We start from the raw sequence: 20,152 nt of genomic DNA, 5'->3' as shown, positions 1-20,152 counted from the left end.
GAAACATTTTCCATCTGCCAGATAGATTATGTGCTCTGAATACATTATTTAATGTCCACTGTAATTTTATGAGGCACACATCTTTTAGTTGTTTCATAGCTGTGGAAACTGAGGCATAGAGAGGCTAAGCTGATTGCCTAAGATCAGAGAGTTGGTAGAATCAGAACATAAACCCAGCCTCCTTTGACTCCATAGCTCATTTTATTTAGGCCACTAAGTTATACTGCTGTTTTATGACATTTATCACATTCTACCTCATTCAGCAGATATCTGTCCAACTCTTACCTAATGAGTCCCTTAGGGGCATTTAACTTACTTATATCTTATTAACTGAAATGCCTTCTGTCAGGCATGCAACAGTATTTGCCTATTGATTCAAGCAGCAACCTGTACTGTATATAGTTTGACTCAGACTTTGTTGTGTTCTTTTCTCCCTTTTATTTAAAAATTTTTAAAACTTATAGGAAAGTTTCAAGAATAGGTCAGTGAACACATGTATATTTTTTATTTAGATTCACCAATTGTTAACATTTTGTGACATTTGTTTTTTCTGAACCATTTGAGAGTTAGTTGCAGATATACTTTAAAATATTTCAGAAAGTATCTCCTAAAAACAAGGTCATTTCTGCACAATCAAAATACATCATCTTCAGAAAATTTTACATTGTTACAATACTAATATAATCCACATTCAAATTTCTCCAATTGTCCTAATAATGTTCTTCAAGAGCTGTTTTGTTTGTTTCTTATCCAGGGTCCACTTAGGATCACACATTGCTTTTAGTGTCATATTTTTATTTTGTCTCCTTTAATCTAGAACAGCCCATTACCCTTCCAACCCCGCCCCCCAAAAAAATCTGCCCATGAAACCAAAATTTTTAAAAAGAGCTGGGCAGTTTTTTGTTTTTGTTTTTTAATAAGTTTCCTCAGTTTGGGTTTGTCTGATTCTTTCCTCACGAGTAGGGACAATTACACACTTTTGGCCAGAAAAATTATCTTTGTGTCCTTCTCTGCACCCCATCACCAGGCACATCATGTTATTCTCTACCACCCATGGTGAAGTTAAGATTGATCATTTAGTTAGTTTGAATTTCTTGATGTGAAGGTACCCTTTTCTTTTTGGTAAGTAGCCTATGGGGCGATTCTTTGAATCCATAGCAATATCCTACCCAACCATCTATTGTTTTTGCCTGAATCAATTACTACTATAGTGGTTCCAAAGTAGTGGTTTTCTATTTATATACTCTCTCCTACAGCCATTACTTGGTATTCTCCTCGAAAGGGCTTCCCCTCCTCCACCCCCTCTCCCCGTCTGAGTTATAATCTACTTCTACTTACCCCTTGGGAAACTATGTTTTCTCATCCTTAAAATGACCCAAGGCTCACATTCTTGTCACTCTGAGATGAAATTCCCCAAAAGATCTGCGAGTCATCTACCAGAGAATGGGTCTGGGTGTGATGACCGCGGCAGCATCCGTCCAGATCCCGGAGGGTCCCCATCTCTACGTGCCTTCCCGGATCACATCCATGGCAACAGTAGCTAGGTGCCTCCGGGCGTTCTCGCGAGAATGAACCCCTACAGGGACAAAGCGCGGTCCCTTCGGCTCCGCCACACCACGTCAACCCTCGCCCCAGCCACCTGCACGCTGGGCCCTCCTGCGCACGCGCGCCCGCGGAGCCGGACAGTTGGTGCGTGTCCACCCGGGCGGCTCCTCTCCGCACCCAGACCCGAGGAGCGCGAGCGCTGCACGACACCACGGCGTAAACGCGCTCGGGGGCGTCAGGGGCGCGCAGGCGCCGCGGGGGGAGTGAGGCCGCGCAGGCGCGGACGGCGTTGGTTTGAAGAAGACCTTCAGCGTTGCCCTGGCGGAGCCGAGACAGGCCCTTAGGTTGGAGGTGAGGCGAGCCGAGGCCGCGAACCCGGAGACCCGGGAAGGCCGGAGAGCGGGGGGACGTGATCCAGCGGAGATCGACGGAGGCGGGCCTAACAGAGGGCGGTGGAGGGAGACAGCGGTCTAACGGGGCGCGGGCCGGGCGGGCCGCGGAGGGCAGAGGGGACGCCGGCTCCTGCCAGGGACTTTGCTCCCTGGCCGCCTCAGGTGATGGAGCCGCAGCGCCGGCGGGGGCTGGTGCCGCAGCAAGCCGCGACCTTCTTCCACCCGGCTTGCGGACAGGACTTTGTTTCAAGGTGTCAGGCTAGAAAGGAGGTCGGTTTCTAGAGAAGTTGGATCCTTGAACCCCAAACCACTCACGCACCCTCGCCCTCACCATTCTCTAATTGTTGACCAGCACCAAGCGGGTCTTCCACTTCTGGCCGAAGGGAGGATGCTGTACGTGCAACTTAAAAAGCAGAAACGAGGAACAAAAGGGGGCTCTCTACTGACTGTCAAGTTTCTGGTTGTGTAAAGCAATATTATCTAGTTAACGCCTTTTAAAAATTCCACTCTGCGTCTAATATGCATCCTTGGTACATGGAGCATATCTACGAAGTGCATTTTGTAGAGCTAATAGAATGTGTGGTTGTAGCTTCAGTCCCCAGCACATGAAATCTCCCTGTGTTCTCGATTTTTGCTTGATCATACCAACAATGCATTTCCCGTCAGAATCATGGACCTGAAACATAAGATTAAATTAGGCAGCATTGAGATCAGTTAGTAAACTAAATCAGGTACTTGACTTTTGCAAAGTGTCTGATACTGGTTTTGAAAAATAACAAAACAAAATGTAAAAGATTATAGTTAGTACCTAGAGGAATATATATGGGTGTTTCTGAACATTTCAGTGTATCTTTTCTCTTGTCACTAAGAAAAATAGAAAGCTTTAAACATTTCTATTTGAATATATAGTTCCTGCATTTCTATATTTATCTCCCAAAATATAGACTTCTGGCAAAATTTTAACAAATATCATAGATTCTGATTATAAAGTTAATAATATGAAGTTAGAATATGTAAAAGTCTTGAATTGATCATTGGAGTACAAGGGACTGAATTGTAAAATAAATGCTCTGGAAGTGAACTATGAATCTCTGTAGCTTAGAGCAAAGTTGTATTATGGTTTGAGTCAGCACATCCATACTACTCATTTACCTGTACTACACTCTTTCCTCTTTGTTGGTGCTGAGGAATTGAATCCAGGGTCTCCTGCATTCTAGGCTAGCAGTCCACCGGAGTTTCATTGCCAGCCTACATTCCTCTAAACTTTATGTATGTTTATATACATACATATATATATATATATGTGTATATATATATTTATATATACACATACACACATTACATATGTAATTATATATGTATATTAAATACTGTTTCCTCTTTGTATCATAGTGTCTGTTATATTTGTCAGCTTTAGGTTAAGGAACAAACTAATGAATTCTTAGTTAAGTACATGAGGGCTGGGATTGAAGCTCAGTGGTAGAGTGCTTGCCTAGCACATGAGGCACTGGGTTCTATCCTCAGCACCACATAAAAATAAACAAAATAAGCTATTGTGTCCATCTGTATCTAAAAATTAAAAAAAAAAAAAAAACTATTCCTCCTTTAAAAAAAAAAGTACTTGAAGTACAAAGTATGATGATCAAGTATGATGGTATAGGCAGAAACTTAGTAGACATTCAGATTAAAAGCTAGACTAAATATAAATAGCTGGACTAAATATAAATAATATTTAAATACTTTGTCTACATGATTCAGGTGTAGTAATTGTAAGGGCTAACTAGAACTCTTGATTTTTCTAGTGTAGTAAAAGTGTGCTTATGGGACTGCTTGAGGTGGTTCTATAATTGGTTAGACATGGATTTGAGTCTGCAAGAGGCACATAGCAGAACCTGCTGCAGGAAAGAGATTCCATTATAGAAAAAGGGCAAAGGAATGGTATGTTCAGTAGTGTCGGTAGCTTTGGAGAATTTGATGTGTGGGTCATATTGGCAGTAGACAAGCTGGGTGAATACTAAGTAGGCAAAATTTAAAGTCAAGGCACCTTAGGTTTTCAAAGTTTTAACTACAGAGTTTACACCAATTTTGGTAAACACATTGCTGCAGGTAGACTCTATCCTATATCTAGTTAATAGTAAAATTATGAACTTTAGGAAGAGCTTTGAGAGAGACCATATTCTGGATGAGTACATTTCAATCAGTGTGGTAGCTCTTATTTCAAGTGTTATTTTAAGCCTTATTTCAGAGAAGCAAAATGTTAGTCCTGAGGATTTTTTTCCTTGTGTGTGTGTGTGCCACTGGGGATTGAACCCTGGTCCTTGATCATGTGTTCCACCTCTAAGCTACACCCCCAGCCCCAACTTTAAGGATTTTGGTTACATATATTGTTACAGTTCCATGAATACTTTACCTTGTGGCTGTACACAGCTCTTTGGCTGTGTAACAGTCCAAGAAATGTTTTTCTAAACTAAATTTTGAAGGTTTTGTTTTGTTTTTAGAAGAGTATAGTTTAACAGAGCACCCCCTTTAGCCTGCAAGAACTTTCTTTTATTTGAAATGTAGTCAGAAAGATGACCTCTTTGACTCTCATGAGAAAACCTTTTATTTTCTAGTGCTCTGCAAAGCTCTTTTTTTTAAAGGAGCAAAATGCCTTTTCTTAACTTTGATTACAGTTGGGTAAAAACGTTAATGATGCAAAGGAAGAAAGAAATTACATGGCCCACAGGAGGAAAGAGTAGAACAACTTTGGATGAATACTTACTAAATAGTTATTCCTTTGTTCTCATTTTTCTTTTTAAGATATGTGTAACACACCGACTTACTGTGACCTAGGAAAGGCTGCCAAGGATGTCTTCAACAAGGGATATGGTAAGTATATACTATTATAAATTTCCAGGTTTGGGTAAGTGTTTTAGTCAGATTTTTTGCTGCTGTGTCTAAATGACCCAACCATCACAACTGTAGAAGAGGAAGAGTTTAATTGAGGACTCATAGTTTCAGAGGTCTTAGTCCGTAGAAGGCCATCTCCATTCCTCGGGGTTCAAGGTGTGGCAGAACATCATGGTGGAAGACCAGGGCAGAGGGAGGCAGCTTGCATCATCAGGAAGCAGAGAGACAGAGAGACTCCACTCTTTAGATACAAATTGTATATCCATAGCCACGCCCCTATGAACCACTCCCTCCAACCACACACCCCCTGCCTCTAGTTATCACTCAGTTAATCCCATTAGGGATTAATTCACTGATTAGGACTCTCACAAACCAAGCATTTCTTCTCTGAACCTTCTTACATTGTCTCACATGTGAGCTTTAGGGAGACACGACATCCAAACCATAACAGTAAGAGTTAGTGTCAAATAGCTACTGTGTGTAAGATACTGTAGTAGTAAAATAAGGGTAAGTCAACATTAATTTACTTCACAAACTTTTAAGGGGCTATTAGACTTCATTCTTCAGAGATAAAGTTCCTGGCCAGCATTTATTTTTAGGTTTTAAAATTTAATATTTTAAAAATTTTATTCCATACACATTTAATTTTTCCTGATAATATTACTTGTATATTTCAACTTTGTATATATATCAGCATAAGTTTCCAGTCATTTTGTTTCTCGTAATAGTGAATATTCCTTTCATTCATTTGTTCTTTAATTACATTTTAAAAGTATGTCTTTATTAATTTCGAGGGGCTTAAAATTATACTTATTTCATTATTATGCAGTTGCTTATAGAGCACTCACCTAATGAGAATACCAGATATTTTCCATGTGGAAAGTATTCTGTACTATTTTCATAATTTCTGACATGAAAAGAAATTGGTGCATCACATTTTGTAAATTGCTTTTGTTTTCGTTTGTGTGTCTAGGGTTTGGCATGGTCAAAATAGATCTGAGAACCAAGTCTTGTAGTGGAGTGGTGAGTACCTAATATATTTTGAATAGTTGTAGCACAATTAACTTAAAAGGAACTTGCTTAAAAATCATTATTAATCTGTTTAGGTGAAATGGCATACTTTTGGGACTGTGCTCTTACAGTTTTGTTCTGCTCTCGTAATTCACTTACCATACTAACTCAGTCAGTGGAACCTATGGACAATCAGGTTGAATGTGGCGGAGACACTTTGTATTTGTCATAATGGATATTCTCCATTATGCTCTTAGAAGATAGAGAATGTGTATTTTGACCTGTATCATATCTTTGCATTCATGAAAATATATTACCAAAAACCCATTATAATGGGTTCATGTAAGTTTTGTTGCTTTATTACAAAAATTAATTTTTGTAAATTATCATGTCTCTTCATGATAAGTTGAAACAAAATGTAGAAATAAAATGTGTTTCTACATGTATGCACATAGAAAATTATTTAGTTTTTAACTAAAGAATGAAGTTCTTAACTTCCAGTCTCATTCTTTCCCTCTATAGCTCCCTTGTTTTTTTTTTTCTGGTGGTCCTGGGGATTCATTTGAGGACCTTGGTCATGCTAGGCAAGCTCTCTACTACTTAGCTACATATCCATCCCCAACTTATGGTCTTTTTTCTCCTGGAAGTAAGAATGTAGTAAAGGATGTATTGATATATTTTCAAAGTATCATTAGCCAAAACTTTTATTCAATAAATCTCAGCAAATAGATTAACTTTTCATTAATCTCATTCTCTCATTTCTCCTCATGAGCTTCATCTTTTTGTTAGTATTTACCTATTTAAACCCATGCAAAGTTCATTTCTGGAATAATGATTTAATTAGAAGGACAAAGGCATGTGGAATTCCTGTAATATTTTCTGGACTCTTTATAACCTTGGTTTGTCACTATCATTCTTTCTCTGGGATTCTCTAGCATAAATAAATATACATATTCGCCTGCTCTATTAACTGGGCATATTGTATGTATGGTTCTGTTAAAATAGAAAAAGCATGCATGTTTTGGGTAGGTTTCAGAAATTGTGCAAGTTATGTTTGTGTTGTGAAAGTTATCACTAAAGTATTTATCTCCCCTTTCATGCTGCTGTGGTGTGATTATATTCACTCAGATGGTAAGGAAAAAAGCTTATTTATGTGTTTGTTTTTATGGTTGCTTTTGGTCTTTGATATTGATTTAGGATAAATTTTATCCATTGTTTCTTAGATTGTATCTGGATATTTTTATTGTACACCATCTATTTAACAGTGCCACTTTTGTTCTGTTGCTTACTAGCATGTAACACAGAGCTATAGATGTTATATGCATGATGCATGTCATAAATGTATTTTTCACTTATTTGACCTAATTATAAAAGTAGACTGAAGCAGTTGTGGGTCTGGAGTTCAACTTAGAACACTCTAGTTGTCTCTGAGATTTGTACCTGTGGTATTTTAGTTTCTTGACAGAGCTTCAAACTAAGAAAAGTTAACAATAACAAGGAAGACATGTAGACTAATCTATCACCTTAATTTTATGCATGAAGTTTTCCTAACACCAAAATTAAGATTTACATTTGCTATGCTTGTCAAATTTGCCACAATGAAAAAAAATTAAAAACCTACTCAGTTGGAGCTACTAAAAGAAAACAATTGTCACATTAAAGAGTTACACGGACTGTTAAACATGACTAACATTTTATCACTTTTTTTCTAAGGCCTTGCCCTAAATGTGCACCATGATAGTCACTTTGAAAGCTTTCTGTGTAGTGCTGATAAACAGATCACAGTTTCCCAGTTGTTTCATCTGTCTGTGGAACTCAAGTTAGGGGGCAGGGTTTTGTTAAAGGGAGGATTCATATTGCAGGCAGTGAAACAGAACGGGGCAGGGTTGGCAGCCTTTTATTACTGTTGGCAGTATTTCAGAAATGCTCCTTGCAAACAGGACCAATCAGAATGTTTTTAACTTGACAGTTGTGGATTGTCAGTGACAGGTGTTGACTATTTGCTTCCCCCTAGAAGGAGGACTATTTCTAATTGCTTATTGTCATATGACTGAAAGGATACTTAAATTAGAAGGAGAATATACTTAAGACATTCATAGTAGCTGTTGGTAGAAAGTAACTTTATAAGGTAGACAGGATGGAGGAAGAGGAAAGAGGGATAAACTGTATCATTCTACTTTATTGTGAAAAATAGGTAGATAATTTCAAGTACTGAAATTGTTTATGTTGAAAGTTTTGTGGATAGTGTTGTGCACAAAAGCAGTTAATGTTTTTACAACATTGTGAACATACTTAATACTTCACATTAACATGTACACTGTACACTTGAAAATTGTTAAAATGCTTAATTTTATGTTAAATGTATTTTTACACAATAAAAATACATTAAAAAAAAAGTAATAGTCTGGGGGTTTAACTCAGTACTTGCCTAGCATGCATAAGGCCCTGGGTTTGATTACTAGCACTAAAAAAAAAAAAAAAAAAAAAAAAAAAACCCAAAGCATTGACCTTATTAAAAGTAGGTAGGGGTTAGTATTTTGGATTTTTTTTTTTAAGGACCTCTAGATTTAGTTAGTGGTTTGAAAGGCTTTACAGAGAACTGATAATGTTTTTTAGACCAGGAAAGTAAAATGTTTAAGATTCAATAATTTTGTCTTTTGGAATTTATTTTTAGTAAAGATATATTTCTTTTGAAGAAGAGAATCATTTTTATTGTTTGCTTATTTATTTATTTATTTATTTATTTATTTTGGTACAGGGTATTGAACCCAGGTGTACTTTACCCCTGAGTTATATATCTCCAGCTCTTTTTTAAAAAATAATTATTTAGTTTATTTTTTTTTATGCAGCACTAAGGGTCAAACCCAGTGCCTCTCACATGCTAGCCAAGTTCTCTGACACTGAGCTATAACCCTTTTTATTTATTTTGAGACAGGGTCTTGCTAAGTTTGCTGAGAATGGCCTAGATCTTGCAGTCCTCCTGCTTCAGCCTCCTGAGTCACTGGGATTACAGGAGTGTTCCACCATGAGCAGCTTGAAGGAGAGAATTTAAGGTGCCCATTTAGGAAGAGTATATAGAACATTAAATATCAAGAAGAAAGGTGATTAATGGCTAAAACTGGTTAAGATATTAAGAGAGGAAAAATAGAAGGAATGCAGGAAATAAATTGGTGTAGAGTAGGGCTTTGGTAAAAGAGTAGATTGTTTTGGTTTCTAATTCATTGAGCTCTGCTTTCTGAAATTTATTTTTCTCTTTGATGAGATAATTTTAAGGTAATTATTTTTTCTTGTTTACCAGGAATTTTCTACTTCAGGTCATGCTTATACTGATACAGGGAAAGCGTCGGGCAACCTAGAGACCAAATATAAGGTCTGTAACTATGGACTTACCTTCACCCAAAAATGGAACACAGACAATACTCTTGGGACAGAAATCTCTTTGGAGAATAAGGTAAGAGAAGTCATTGGAAGTTATTTGTAGGTTCAGTTTCTCTTGCAGATTAAATAATGAACAAACCCCAAATATAATTGAATGAGGTCTCACACCCTATCTAGTAGCTGTATTTTTTCTGTGCATATGGCCTTTTTTGGTATGTCTTAACATTTCTAGAAACAGGCTTTGTGAGTCCTCTAATTATCATATCACATCTTTTCTGACCAGTTCTGCTTATTCTGTCATACAGCTGAACTTTCCCTGAGTAGAACAAACTCTTTGCATTTTAGTTTTGTGATCATTGTCAAATTGGCTCCACAAAAAATGTTTCTAAAATTCTTTAATATTTTCAAGGAGAAAATCTATTAGCAGACATTTATCAAGTGCCCACTATGTACAGGGCACTAGTTTTAAAAGTATATCTGTGTGCACATTGTCACGTAAGCAGATTACAACTGAATAAATTATTTAAGTTGGTTTATTATCTCATTACAATAATTTCAAGAGAATACAGCAATATTATTTTGTTGTACTGGAATTTATTAGTTTTGTACTATAATTTATGTTATTTGCCTTAATAGAATTTGGCCTATACATTTTAACCTCCTTTTTTGAGATGAGGTCTCACGATATTGAGATCTGGCTTTGAATTCCTGGGCTTAAGGGAGCCTCCTGTCTCAGCCTCTGAAATAGCTGGGACTTAGTACCTGCCCAGTTGGCTCAGCTTATAACCTGTTTTTTCATGGGAGAACCATGAGGAAGGCTGGGCGTGAGGGAAAAGGAATAAAGGGACAGGGAAGGATGGGAGGTAATTTATTATATAATTTAATATCTGGCTTTCTTTAATGACTTCCTATTTTTATAAAGAGGAAGTTAGAGGAAACTTTAAAATTGGCTCTTGGAGTCAAAGCATTGAAAATTACTAATTGTTAATTTAAAATCTTTGTTTTTCAGTTGGCTGAAGGGTTGAAACTGACTCTTGATACCATATTTGTACCGAACACAGGGTAATTATCTAAACCCTATTTTCTGAATTGTTTTTGAAGCCTTAAAGCTTTAGAAGGGAGTTGCGGTGAAAGTTTAAAGGTAGGGAGAAATTAAGAGGCTCCTGTTAAGAATACCAGAGGCCTTGTGTATATAAATATAAAGGAAAATTCCTCAAGGTAGGATAGCATTTTCATTTGAAAATTGAATAGATGAACAAAAATTTACATGTGTATTCCAGAGAGGCACATTGTGGGAAAAAAGTTTAGGAGCTAGACGGGTCTAAGACCATAGATACATCTTAAGCTGTTCTAAAGGTTGATGGATATGGTTTCTGCTGAGAAGTTAATTTCTGAAGATAATAATCTTCAGAATATAATATAATCTGTGGACTCTAGAACACTGTAATGAATAGTTCTGCTACTGACTTGATTTTTTAGCCTACTCTGTAAAGAAAGTGGATGTGTTATTTCCTCTATGTCTAACTTGGTTTCCTGCTATCTGAAGGACAAAGGTGCTAGATAAATGCAAAGTAGAATTTCTTCTCAGTTGGTAACTATAATATCTTTCCTGTGACATGCTTTAGTTATGTTTAGGACAAATATTCTCATCAGAGATTTGACTGGAATGGGACAAGGACTATTAAGAACTAATTTTGTCTCTTCAGTATTGTTCTTCAAAATAGTACACTTCTTTCCATGATAGGTTAATAATGTGTATTGGGTGTTACTTTTTGTGGCATTTGGCATTTGCAAACTTAAAGATATTTAATTTCTCATATGTCTTTATATACACATCTCCAGTATTAATTTGGCACTGAAAAATTTCATTTCTTTTTTTAATATATAAATTTTTGGTTGACATTATACACGTTTTATGGGTATTGTGTGGTTTTTTGATATTTGTGTACATTGTGTAATGTCCAAGTCATGATAAACATCTCTTCAAATGCTTATCCTTTCATGGTGAAAACATCAAATCCTTTTTTCTTTTTTGAATTATATATAATACATTATCTTTATCTGTAGTAACCCTACTGTGCAACAGAATGCCTAAACTTAATATTTCCTATCTAACTATAACTTAGAACCTGTTGACCAACCTTTCACCTTCTTATATTTTGTTCATGCCTTTATGAAATTAATCATGAAGTACCCTATTACTTGAACTTGCAGTGAAGAATAGATAGTAATGGTATGTACATTTCTAATCTTAGTAAACTTACATTTGTAGAGCTAAATAATTTGAAACATTTTTTACCATCTGTATGCCATCTACCAAAACAGTATTTACATTGGGAGAGAGAGGGTCTTAACTCTAAAGATTCCTGGATGTAGTAGAAACTCATGTTGTTTTCATTTGTTTTTTACAGAAAGAAGAGTGGGAAATTGAAGGCCTCCTATAAACGGGATTGTTTTAGTGTTGGCAGTAATGTTGATATAGATTTTTCTGGACCAACCATCTATGGCTGGGCTGTATTGGCTTTTGAAGGTTGGCTTGCTGGCTATCAGATGAGTTTTGACACAGCTAAATCCAAACTGTCTCAGAATAATTTCGCCCTGGGTTATAAGGCTGCAGACTTCCAGCTGCACACTCATGTGTGAGTATTTATAAATTGCTTTTTCTTTAGTGCCAGTGCATTTGCCCCAAAAAAGGTGATAGCTGTTAGCATGTTGAGAAGATTAGAAGTGATGGTAATATGCCTTGGAGGATACCCAGCCTTGCTGTGTTGTTTTCATAGTCAGCAGAACATTATCAGGAGGCCAGTGCACTTAATGCATATTGATATGCTACTGGTAGTTACTGGCTTCTCAGCCTTTACCCTAAGCTTTAGAATTTTGTAGGAGAACCACTGCTTGGAGACAACCCAGAGCGTGGGTTATCCTCTTGGTAAAAAGGATCTTTTGGAGAGGTCTGTTTACTCTGCTGCCCTGCTCTGTATGCCATCTTGGCTATACATAGAAGTTGGTCTGTTTGGATCACTAAGAACATCTTCTATATTGATTGAATCATACTCAGTAATTCTGTGGAGGTTTTCAGGTATCCTCAGTCAGAACTGCTTCCCCTATTACTTTCAGAAGTAACAAATCCTCAAAGCTATCCTGGGATTCAGTTTTGTGTAGGCTGCACTCTGTTGACTGAATGAATCTGTACTTTTAAATCATATTTTAAGTCTTAGCTGACCAAATAATGTATGTATGCCAGGACACAAAAGAAAAGGGTGAGCTAAGTGTTTTTGAAGTGTTGCAGATTGCTCTCCACTAGATACTCTTATTTACTTATGATGGCTAAATAAAGTCAAACAGTGGTATAGTCAGGTATTGATACTGATAAAATGGGATTATCGGGAAACATGAAAGCTCATGGACTAACATCTGGGATGCTTTTAAATCTACAATTGAGGTGCACCTCTGGTGTCCCCGTGGTTTTGTAGGTAGGTGTTTTCTCACTCTAGGGCTATGTTTTAGATAATATCCAGAATTAGCTTTGTTCCTATATTTCTGCTTTTTTTTTTTTTTTTTCTTTGCAGAGTCTTTCTTGAACTCTACTTTGAAGTTTTCAAATTCTTTGAACATCCCAAGATCATGTTTATCTGCCTTTGTGCATAATTGAATCAAATCTAAGAAACTTACATTATAACTGGGTGGTGAATACTTGTAATCCCAGCAACTAAGTAGACTAAGGCAGGAGGATCGCAAGTTTGAGGCCAGCCTCAGCAATGTAGGGAGACCCCGTCTCAAAATAAACAATAAAAAGGACTAGGGATGTAGCTCAGGTGTGGAGCAGTAAAGGAATCAAATGTTACTATGTTCTAATTAGGTGATCATAAATTGCATAGCTGGATTAAGTTCTTTGTTTAGTGGTCATTTATGTTAGAAATTTGCAGTTAGAAATGTTAGAAATCTGTAGTTGGAAAATGGAATCCATATTTAAATAGTCTTAGAATTTGTTTCCATGTCATAACAATGAATGGTACCAACTAATATTTATGACTTTTTCTTATGCTGTGAAAAAACAGGAATGATGGCACTGAATTTGGAGGTTCTATCTACCAGAAAGTTAATGAGAAGATTGAAACGTCAATAAACCTTGCATGGACAGCTGGTAGCAACAATACCCGTTTTGGCATTGCTGCTAAATATAAGCTGGATTGTAGAACTTCTCTATCTGTAAGAATGTGCTGCTAGATTGGATCTGCTCTTACGTTTTCATCCCAACTGTAATTGAATGTTGTGATATGTTTGTAGTTTGCACTTTCTTTATTAACTTTAATGAGCTAGCTCATTGTGTAGTAAAATAATAATTGTGCCTGAGGGTAGGAATATGGATTCTCATCCTAGTTCCTCCTCTATTTGGCTATTGTCTGACCTTCTGAAGTAATTTTATCTCTTTGGCCACTGCAATTTCTTAACTAATTCATGGGATAGGATCACTACTCCTGTTGGTATTTGTAGTTCTTAATGATAGTAAATCTGCTCTTAGATTTCAGGAACTCTGCTCAGGCTTTCCATGTATTATCTCATTTAATCCTCACTATTGTATGTGGTCAGCAGTGAATCTTTATGCCTGATTTATGAAAGAGAAAACTGGCCTAGAAATGTCAAATTCACAGTATGTGGCAGTGTCAAGATTTGAATCCATGTTTGTTTTTCTGTCAGTAGAGTTCATGTTATAACCACTGTCAGAGGCTGTAAACTAGCTTCTCAAAGAATTCAGTATACAGGCACATACAATGTGTTTAAGAAATTTGCTCAGGGCTTTTAAGTATGCCTTCTTGAAGTTGCCACCATTCCTCCCAGCCCTATTGACTTCTTAAAAGGGTAAAAGGGTAATCTTTTTATTATATAATTTTCAGTTTTACTAATTCTAGTTTGGCCCTAAAGTGCTTTTAGTTTTGGAAACCTGGTGCATGAAGTAGTGATTATATTGGACTTATGTACTATGAAATTGATTGTCTTCTGTTTCTGTTCCATCTCTTAATCTTAGGCTAAAGTAAACAATGCCAGCTTGATTGGACTGGGTTATACTCAGACCCTTCGACCAGGTATGTAAAGGAATTAATAACAGAGGTGTTAGGATGGAAGATGATAAAGGAACCACGAGAATAACCTAGAGAAGAACAGCCTGAAATTACTGTAGGTTGATTCAGACCATTTTGTAACTTTTGATCAAGTACTTTCACTTAGAAAGTGTTTATATATTTCTTGGTCATTCTGGCTTTTTAGTTTGGTTGATCACTCATTGTTTATAACCCTGAACTCCAAATAAAAGTTTGTTTTGATCAAGCTTTACTCATTACAGATTAGAGGATAATGGATAACCCTGTTACAATTTAGTATGGCTTTTACCCAGCCTGTAATTCATGCAATTGACTCTGTCCATTATTTCTAGAAACTTTATATCTGGTTGTAATATTGGCAATAAGTGATTGTGGTATTTTCTTCCTTCTAGGAGTCAAACTGACCCTGTCAGCTTTAATCGATGGAAAGAACTTCAGTGCAGGAGGGCACAAGGTTGGGTTGGGATTTGAACTGGAAGCCTAATGTGGTTTTGAGTAAAGCATCAGATTTGTTCTTGGAAGTGAAGAAAAATGAACCCACTATGTTTTGGCCTTAAAATTCTTCTGTGAAATTTCAAAAGTGTGAACTTTTTATTCTTCCAAAGAATTGTAAATCTCCCCACACTGAAGTCTAGAGATTGCAAGTCCATCCTAAGGGAGGTTCTTGAAGGCATGCCTGGAAGTTGTCATGTTTGTGCCACATTTCAGTTGAGTTCTGCAGTGTTAATTTAAATTTGTTCCTCAGCGACAGTGTAGTGTCATGTTAAAGGAAATGACCTGACCCTCCAGTTTGTACATCACGTCCTGCATGTACCACACCACTTTTTCATGATGTTTTAATATATTGGTCTCTGTGCTGTAGTGGAATCTTTGGTTTTGCATCAGAGTAAAATAAAATAAACCCATCACACTTGGAACACAGTTGCTTATCTGATTTGCTAGTGGTGGTTTTCTTGTATTTGATGTGGGTTTTGAAAGATGCTTTCATAGGTGGGATATGTATCTAAAGTGGTATGTCTAAAAGCCTGTTCCCTATCCTTTCTACTTTCATTTCTCTCACTCTTTCATTACTTGGGCTAAGGGATGCAAGGGTGGGTTTTGTTCTTCTGGGGAAAAATACATTTGTTGAAGTACTTGCTTTCTCTTGTGGTATGATAGGATAGTGTCACCATAATAGTTTCATAAGTCTTCTGAGAAAGAGTGAGGGTGTGATTTGGTGAAAAGACTGAGAGCAAAGGAAAGAGTACAATTTGGGGAAATATGGGAAGGGAAGAGATACTGATAGAATGGGGCCCAAACTGGAGGAGGATGTCTCTGGCTCCTCTAGGGCTTCAGAAAAATATTTTTCGTTAGTAAATCTAGAAAAATGATAACCAAAGAAGGAAGTACCAGTTTAGAAAAGAACTGAGTAGATTTTAAGATTTTCAGGGCTTACTAAAATAATCTTTTTGAAAAAAATCTCTTCTTTTTTCTTTTTGGAGACAGGTCTCTCTTTGTTGCCCAGGCTGGCCTCAAACATTCAGTCCTTTTGACTCAGCCTCCCAAGCAGCTGGGCTCATAGGCACATGCCACTATGCCTGGCTACCTTGTCTATCTTTTTCAATACAGAAATAATATATGCTGATTGTAACAAATTCAGATTAGAAAAAAAAAGTAACATTTCCAATCCTTTTTCCAATTCTTTTTTTCATTCTCATTAAGTTTGATACATATCCTTGCAGATATTTTTTAGCCTCTTTATGGATTTCTTAAATGCCTATACATACATGTTAAAAATACATACCTTGTTTTGCAATATACTTTTTTTGCAGGGGATGCGTTGTGGCACTGGAGATTGAACCAAGGGGTGCTTTAACACTGAACCACAGCCCAGTCCTTTTTCTTTTTTCTTTTTTTTTCTTTTTTTTTTGAGACGGGGTCTCAGTTGCTAAGGCTAGTCTCAAACTTGTAGTCCTCCTGTCTCAGCTTCCTAAGTTGCTGGGATTATAGGCATATGCCAATCACACTTGGCTATAATATACTTTTAAATTTAACATTAAACCAGAGTCTGCGTATCGTTCTTAGTATTTCCCCTTCTCTTTCTCCCTCCTGATAGTCAATTGCAGATTCTCACTAAGTTGCTTACCACTGAGCCACATCCCTAACCCTTTTTGTGTTTTATTTTGATGCAGGTTCTCACTAAGTTGCTTAGGGTCTCAAAAAGTTGCTGAAGCTGGCTTTGAACTCAAAATTCTCCTACCTTAGCCTTCTGAGTTGCCCGGATTACAGGTGTGAGCACAATGCCTGGCCTTTTACTCTACTGATCTCTCTTTGATTTTCATGAGCTCTCTTGCCTCCCTGGTCAGTAGACACATTTGCTTTTTGAAAAAGTTCAGTGCAAGATACCCCTTACACCATCAAAACTTCTTAACTTTACTAGACAATATCCTTTACCCAAATTATGTGTAAATGGGTAATAACTTGATATCACTTACAATACCATTGTATTATTTTATTTTTCTAATATCTTTAGGTTTGAACCCCCATTAAAAGAAATAAAATATAACAGGAAGGTGATAAGCCATAAATTAGTTCTGTCTTGTTAACACTCAAGTCTAATTAACCATGTATCTTACAGTAGAGTCCTTCATCATGCACGTGTGTATGGATGGGATGCTGAGGTGAGCTGACAATAGCTGTACCCAGTAATTCCTTCATGGTATAGGGTACAGGGATGAGCCCTCACATTGGAGCCAGCTACCATGTGTTTGAGGACTTTTCTATCCACAGGGCAGTTCTTCAGTCTAGTATGATTAAAGATAATGGATAGAATGATGGGCATGGTGACCACATAAGGATATGTGCAAGGAAATGCTGATGAGAATCACCCTTAAGTACTTCTTTGTTATTTATCTGTTGAGGTGGTTTGTGTTTATGGCCTAGGATAGATGAGAAGGATATTGCTATATTTTTCTATTTTTTCCCTTTATTTTGCTGTTTCTTTTAAATGATGTAATTGATGTTATAGAGCTGAAACCACATTTTGTATTAATGATAGTCATTTAAATATAAATGTAAGTTCAGCCTTTATTCAGTAATTGTATTGAATTGTGGCTGGTTGAGCTATCTACTAAGGATCCTCATCACTGAGTGAGTCACCAAGTGGTGGAAAGAAGAGCATATAAACTTACCTAAAAGACCATCATGCTGGTCTTTGTATATAAAACAACCTTTCTAATCCTGCAAACGTCTTGGAGTCCAGTAATCCAGAAAGGAGCACCATGAGAGGTTTCCTGGAACAGGGGTAGTTTCTCATGGCTCCCTTCTCTCCCCCAGGAAATGCAGGCAATACAAGAAATGCCATTCGCTCTTACCTGCTACCTTTTGGAAAGTTATAAAGTATTGGTATTGCTTTTGATAAACTAATAGGCATGAGGATTTTATTTAAGTTTGTAATGAGAAATTAAAATTAATACCTAATATTAATTGCTTCTGTAAGTGACCAGGAATACATCTCAGTCCGTTGCTAATCTAACATCATACTCAGTGTCTGCTCAGGGACAATAAATGTCTTAAAGTTTCATTTGGTTACTAAATGCTTTTGAAGATCACTATGAACTTGGCTGAAGCTCAAATTCTAGAATCTTGAATAGAAAGAGATCTAAGAAAGAGCTGAAGCCATTTCTGTGCCTCTCTTGTGCTGTCATCTGTATATCTATGCATGAAGGTTACTGTGTTTCTATAAACATGCAGTCCATATTTCACTATAAACCTAAAAACCAGATTCCTGCATGCTTGGTACTCTGTTTCCTCTGCTAGTTCTTCAAGGGACAGAGCCCCTCTTTTGCTCTCACTTAGATATTGGCATTCAGGTTCTATCCTCACCTTCCCTGACCACACCCTGGTTCTTGGTATATGTATATTTGTGAGGAGCTTTTGCTAATTACATTCGCCTTCACTTGGGTTCCTATATACCTCTGAGGCCTTCTCAGGATAAGGATAATCTGATGAAGTCCCATTCTTCCTCATTCAGGTTTTAACAAATTGTAAACTAGGACAAATTGTTAAGTGAATGGAAGTAAAAAACATCTTTGCTACTGCTGGAAGCTGGTTGATGCACTAGCTTAGTTAGGGTGGGAGTCACAAGCAGTGCTGGGCCAGGACAGGCCTCCCCTCCTTCCAGGCTGGATGGCATGGAACAGGGGAATGCTGTGCTCTTAAGAGGAACTGACTCCATCATATCATGTTCATTATTCCCAAATGGCCAGGGACTGGGGGTGTAGCTCAGTGATAAAGCACATACATAGCATATGCAAGACCCTAGATTCCATTTCTAGGACCCCCACCCCACAAAAGAAACCCCAACCCCCAAATAAACAAAAACAACAAAATACCAATTGCTCTCCCTTCCTCTTCCTCTGATGGAGTGAATGAAGGGGTGCAGAATGGGTTTTAAATATGCCTAGGTACTTGGAACTGGGAATAGTATTCATTGTGTGTGCACTTTGAAGCTGTAGTCAGTTCCTACCTTCTCCTAGAGATTGGTTTGTCCATCTAAGGAATGTGCCCAAAGCTTATGCAGTGTGTTCTTGACACATCTTCCTAGTGATTCTCATATACCAACTTCACTCTGCCTTTGAACACTATTACCCCCATCTTGTTCCTGGACAGCTGCTTCCTAAAGCAAGCTAGAATTCCCTCCTGAACTCCACATCTTTTTATTTCAAACTGCCTGTCAGACATCTCTCCTTGGACATTCTGCAGGCATCCAGAACCCACTGTTCCCCAAACAACCTATGCTCTCCAGGACCACTTTGCACTTGGAGTCTCTGCCAAGTTTCAGTCTTTTCTCCAAAAACTTCCCTGATCCCCCCAAGCCACTTAGCAGTCCCTGCCCAGGGCTCCCGCTCTGCCAGAAAGCCTCAGGATGGTAGCAGTCCCACTGCAGTTGTGTTTATCTGTCTCCTTTCCTGCCTCTGAACTCCTAGAGATCTTTTGATCTTCCTCTGTGGCCAGGCCAGTACTTGGCACATGAGGCACTCCTGGATGTTTGCTGAATGAATGAAAACGAGCCATCAGGCAGGTGAGCTGAGCCAGACTCTCCAGTAAGCGGGGGCTTCTCAAGTGATCATGGTTACCTATGACCATCAAAGGAGCACAGAAAATTTCTGACATTTCTTGCAACTCTAAATTGTGGTATAATAAACATTCTCTGAATTCTGAAGGGTCTGAAAAGATACACATAATTGTAATTAAACTTGATGCCACTGGGTGCCGCTCTGGTTACCCAGGTGTGCTTTTGGTCCTTGAAGTCATTCAATCTACTCCCTTTGGCCCTCTTGCCCCTTCCCTATCAACTCATGGTTTGGACTCTCTTAAAATTCCGGGTTTGGTTTAAACCTCTATGTGGCAAACCTGCAAGAAAATTGTTCATTCTACTCTGGCCAAAATCTCTTGTGCTGTTTAAGTAGGTTTTGATCTTGCCACGTGGAAAACTGTTGGTTGTTCTCACTACCCTGGAGAACGCTTTACTTAAAATCATATTTAATTCCTCATATTTCCTTTATAGAAACAGGCAGAACAAACCCCTTTTCTTCCTAGACTTCCTTTCCAAGTTCATTGTTCTTGCTTTAAACCTTCTTCCTAAGTCTATTACCTACCATACAGTAGTGGACTTTTTGTTGTTGTCGTTTAAATCTTTTATCTTTGTTATAAACATGTATCCTTTAAAAATTAATAGTCTTGATTTTTTACAGTAGCCTTAGTTTTATGGATATCTGAACAGAAAGTATGAAGTTCCCACATATTTGTATGCTTCCTCAGTTCCTTGCCCCATTCTTCCTACTATTAATAGAGTGT

General features: G+C 37.5%; 1 protein-coding gene across 2 annotated transcripts; it reads left to right on the top strand.

The window, feature by feature from the left end:
- Positions 1–1,756: 1,756 nt before the first annotated feature.
- On the top strand, positions 1,757–15,235 carry VDAC3 (voltage dependent anion channel 3). Of its 2 annotated transcripts, none has more exons than XM_079140626.1 (9): positions 1,757–1,896; positions 4,737–4,805; positions 5,800–5,849; positions 9,136–9,288; positions 10,225–10,277; positions 11,627–11,854; positions 13,274–13,424; positions 14,242–14,299; positions 14,707–15,235. In XM_079140626.1, exons 2-9 carry the CDS (start codon positions 4,739–4,741, stop codon positions 14,796–14,798), a joined length of 852 nt encoding a protein of 283 aa, XP_078996752.1. In that variant the 5' UTR covers positions 1,757–1,896; positions 4,737–4,738; the 3' UTR covers positions 14,799–15,235. The 2 variants fall into 2 exon arrangements, with proteins under 2 accessions (XP_078996752.1, XP_078996753.1); XM_079140627.1 differs by lacking the exon at positions 1,757–1,896 and adding an exon at positions 2,010–2,207.
- The last annotated feature ends 4,917 nt before the right edge of the window (positions 15,236–20,152 follow it).

This window comes from Sciurus vulgaris (genome assembly GCF_902686455.1).
Source record: "Sciurus vulgaris genome assembly, chromosome: 5".
Classification (NCBI taxonomy): domain Eukaryota; kingdom Metazoa; phylum Chordata; class Mammalia; order Rodentia; family Sciuridae; genus Sciurus; species Sciurus vulgaris.
Note: the sequence above shows the minus strand (reverse complement) of the source record. Positions and strands in the feature narration are given on the sequence as shown.

Bases quoted from the DNA above. Each gene is read 5' to 3' on its own strand.
- VDAC3 (XM_079140626.1), top strand. From the start codon at position 4,739: ATGTGTAACACACCGACTTACTGTGACCTAGGAAAGGCTGCCAAGGAT. The intron at 10,278-11,626 runs GTAATTATCTAA...TGTTTTTTACAG, and splicing joins ATATTTGTACCGAACACAGG to AAAGAAGAGTGGGAAATTGA. The intron at 14,300-14,706 runs GTATGTAAAGGA...TCTTCCTTCTAG, and splicing joins TACTCAGACCCTTCGACCAG to GAGTCAAACTGACCCTGTCA.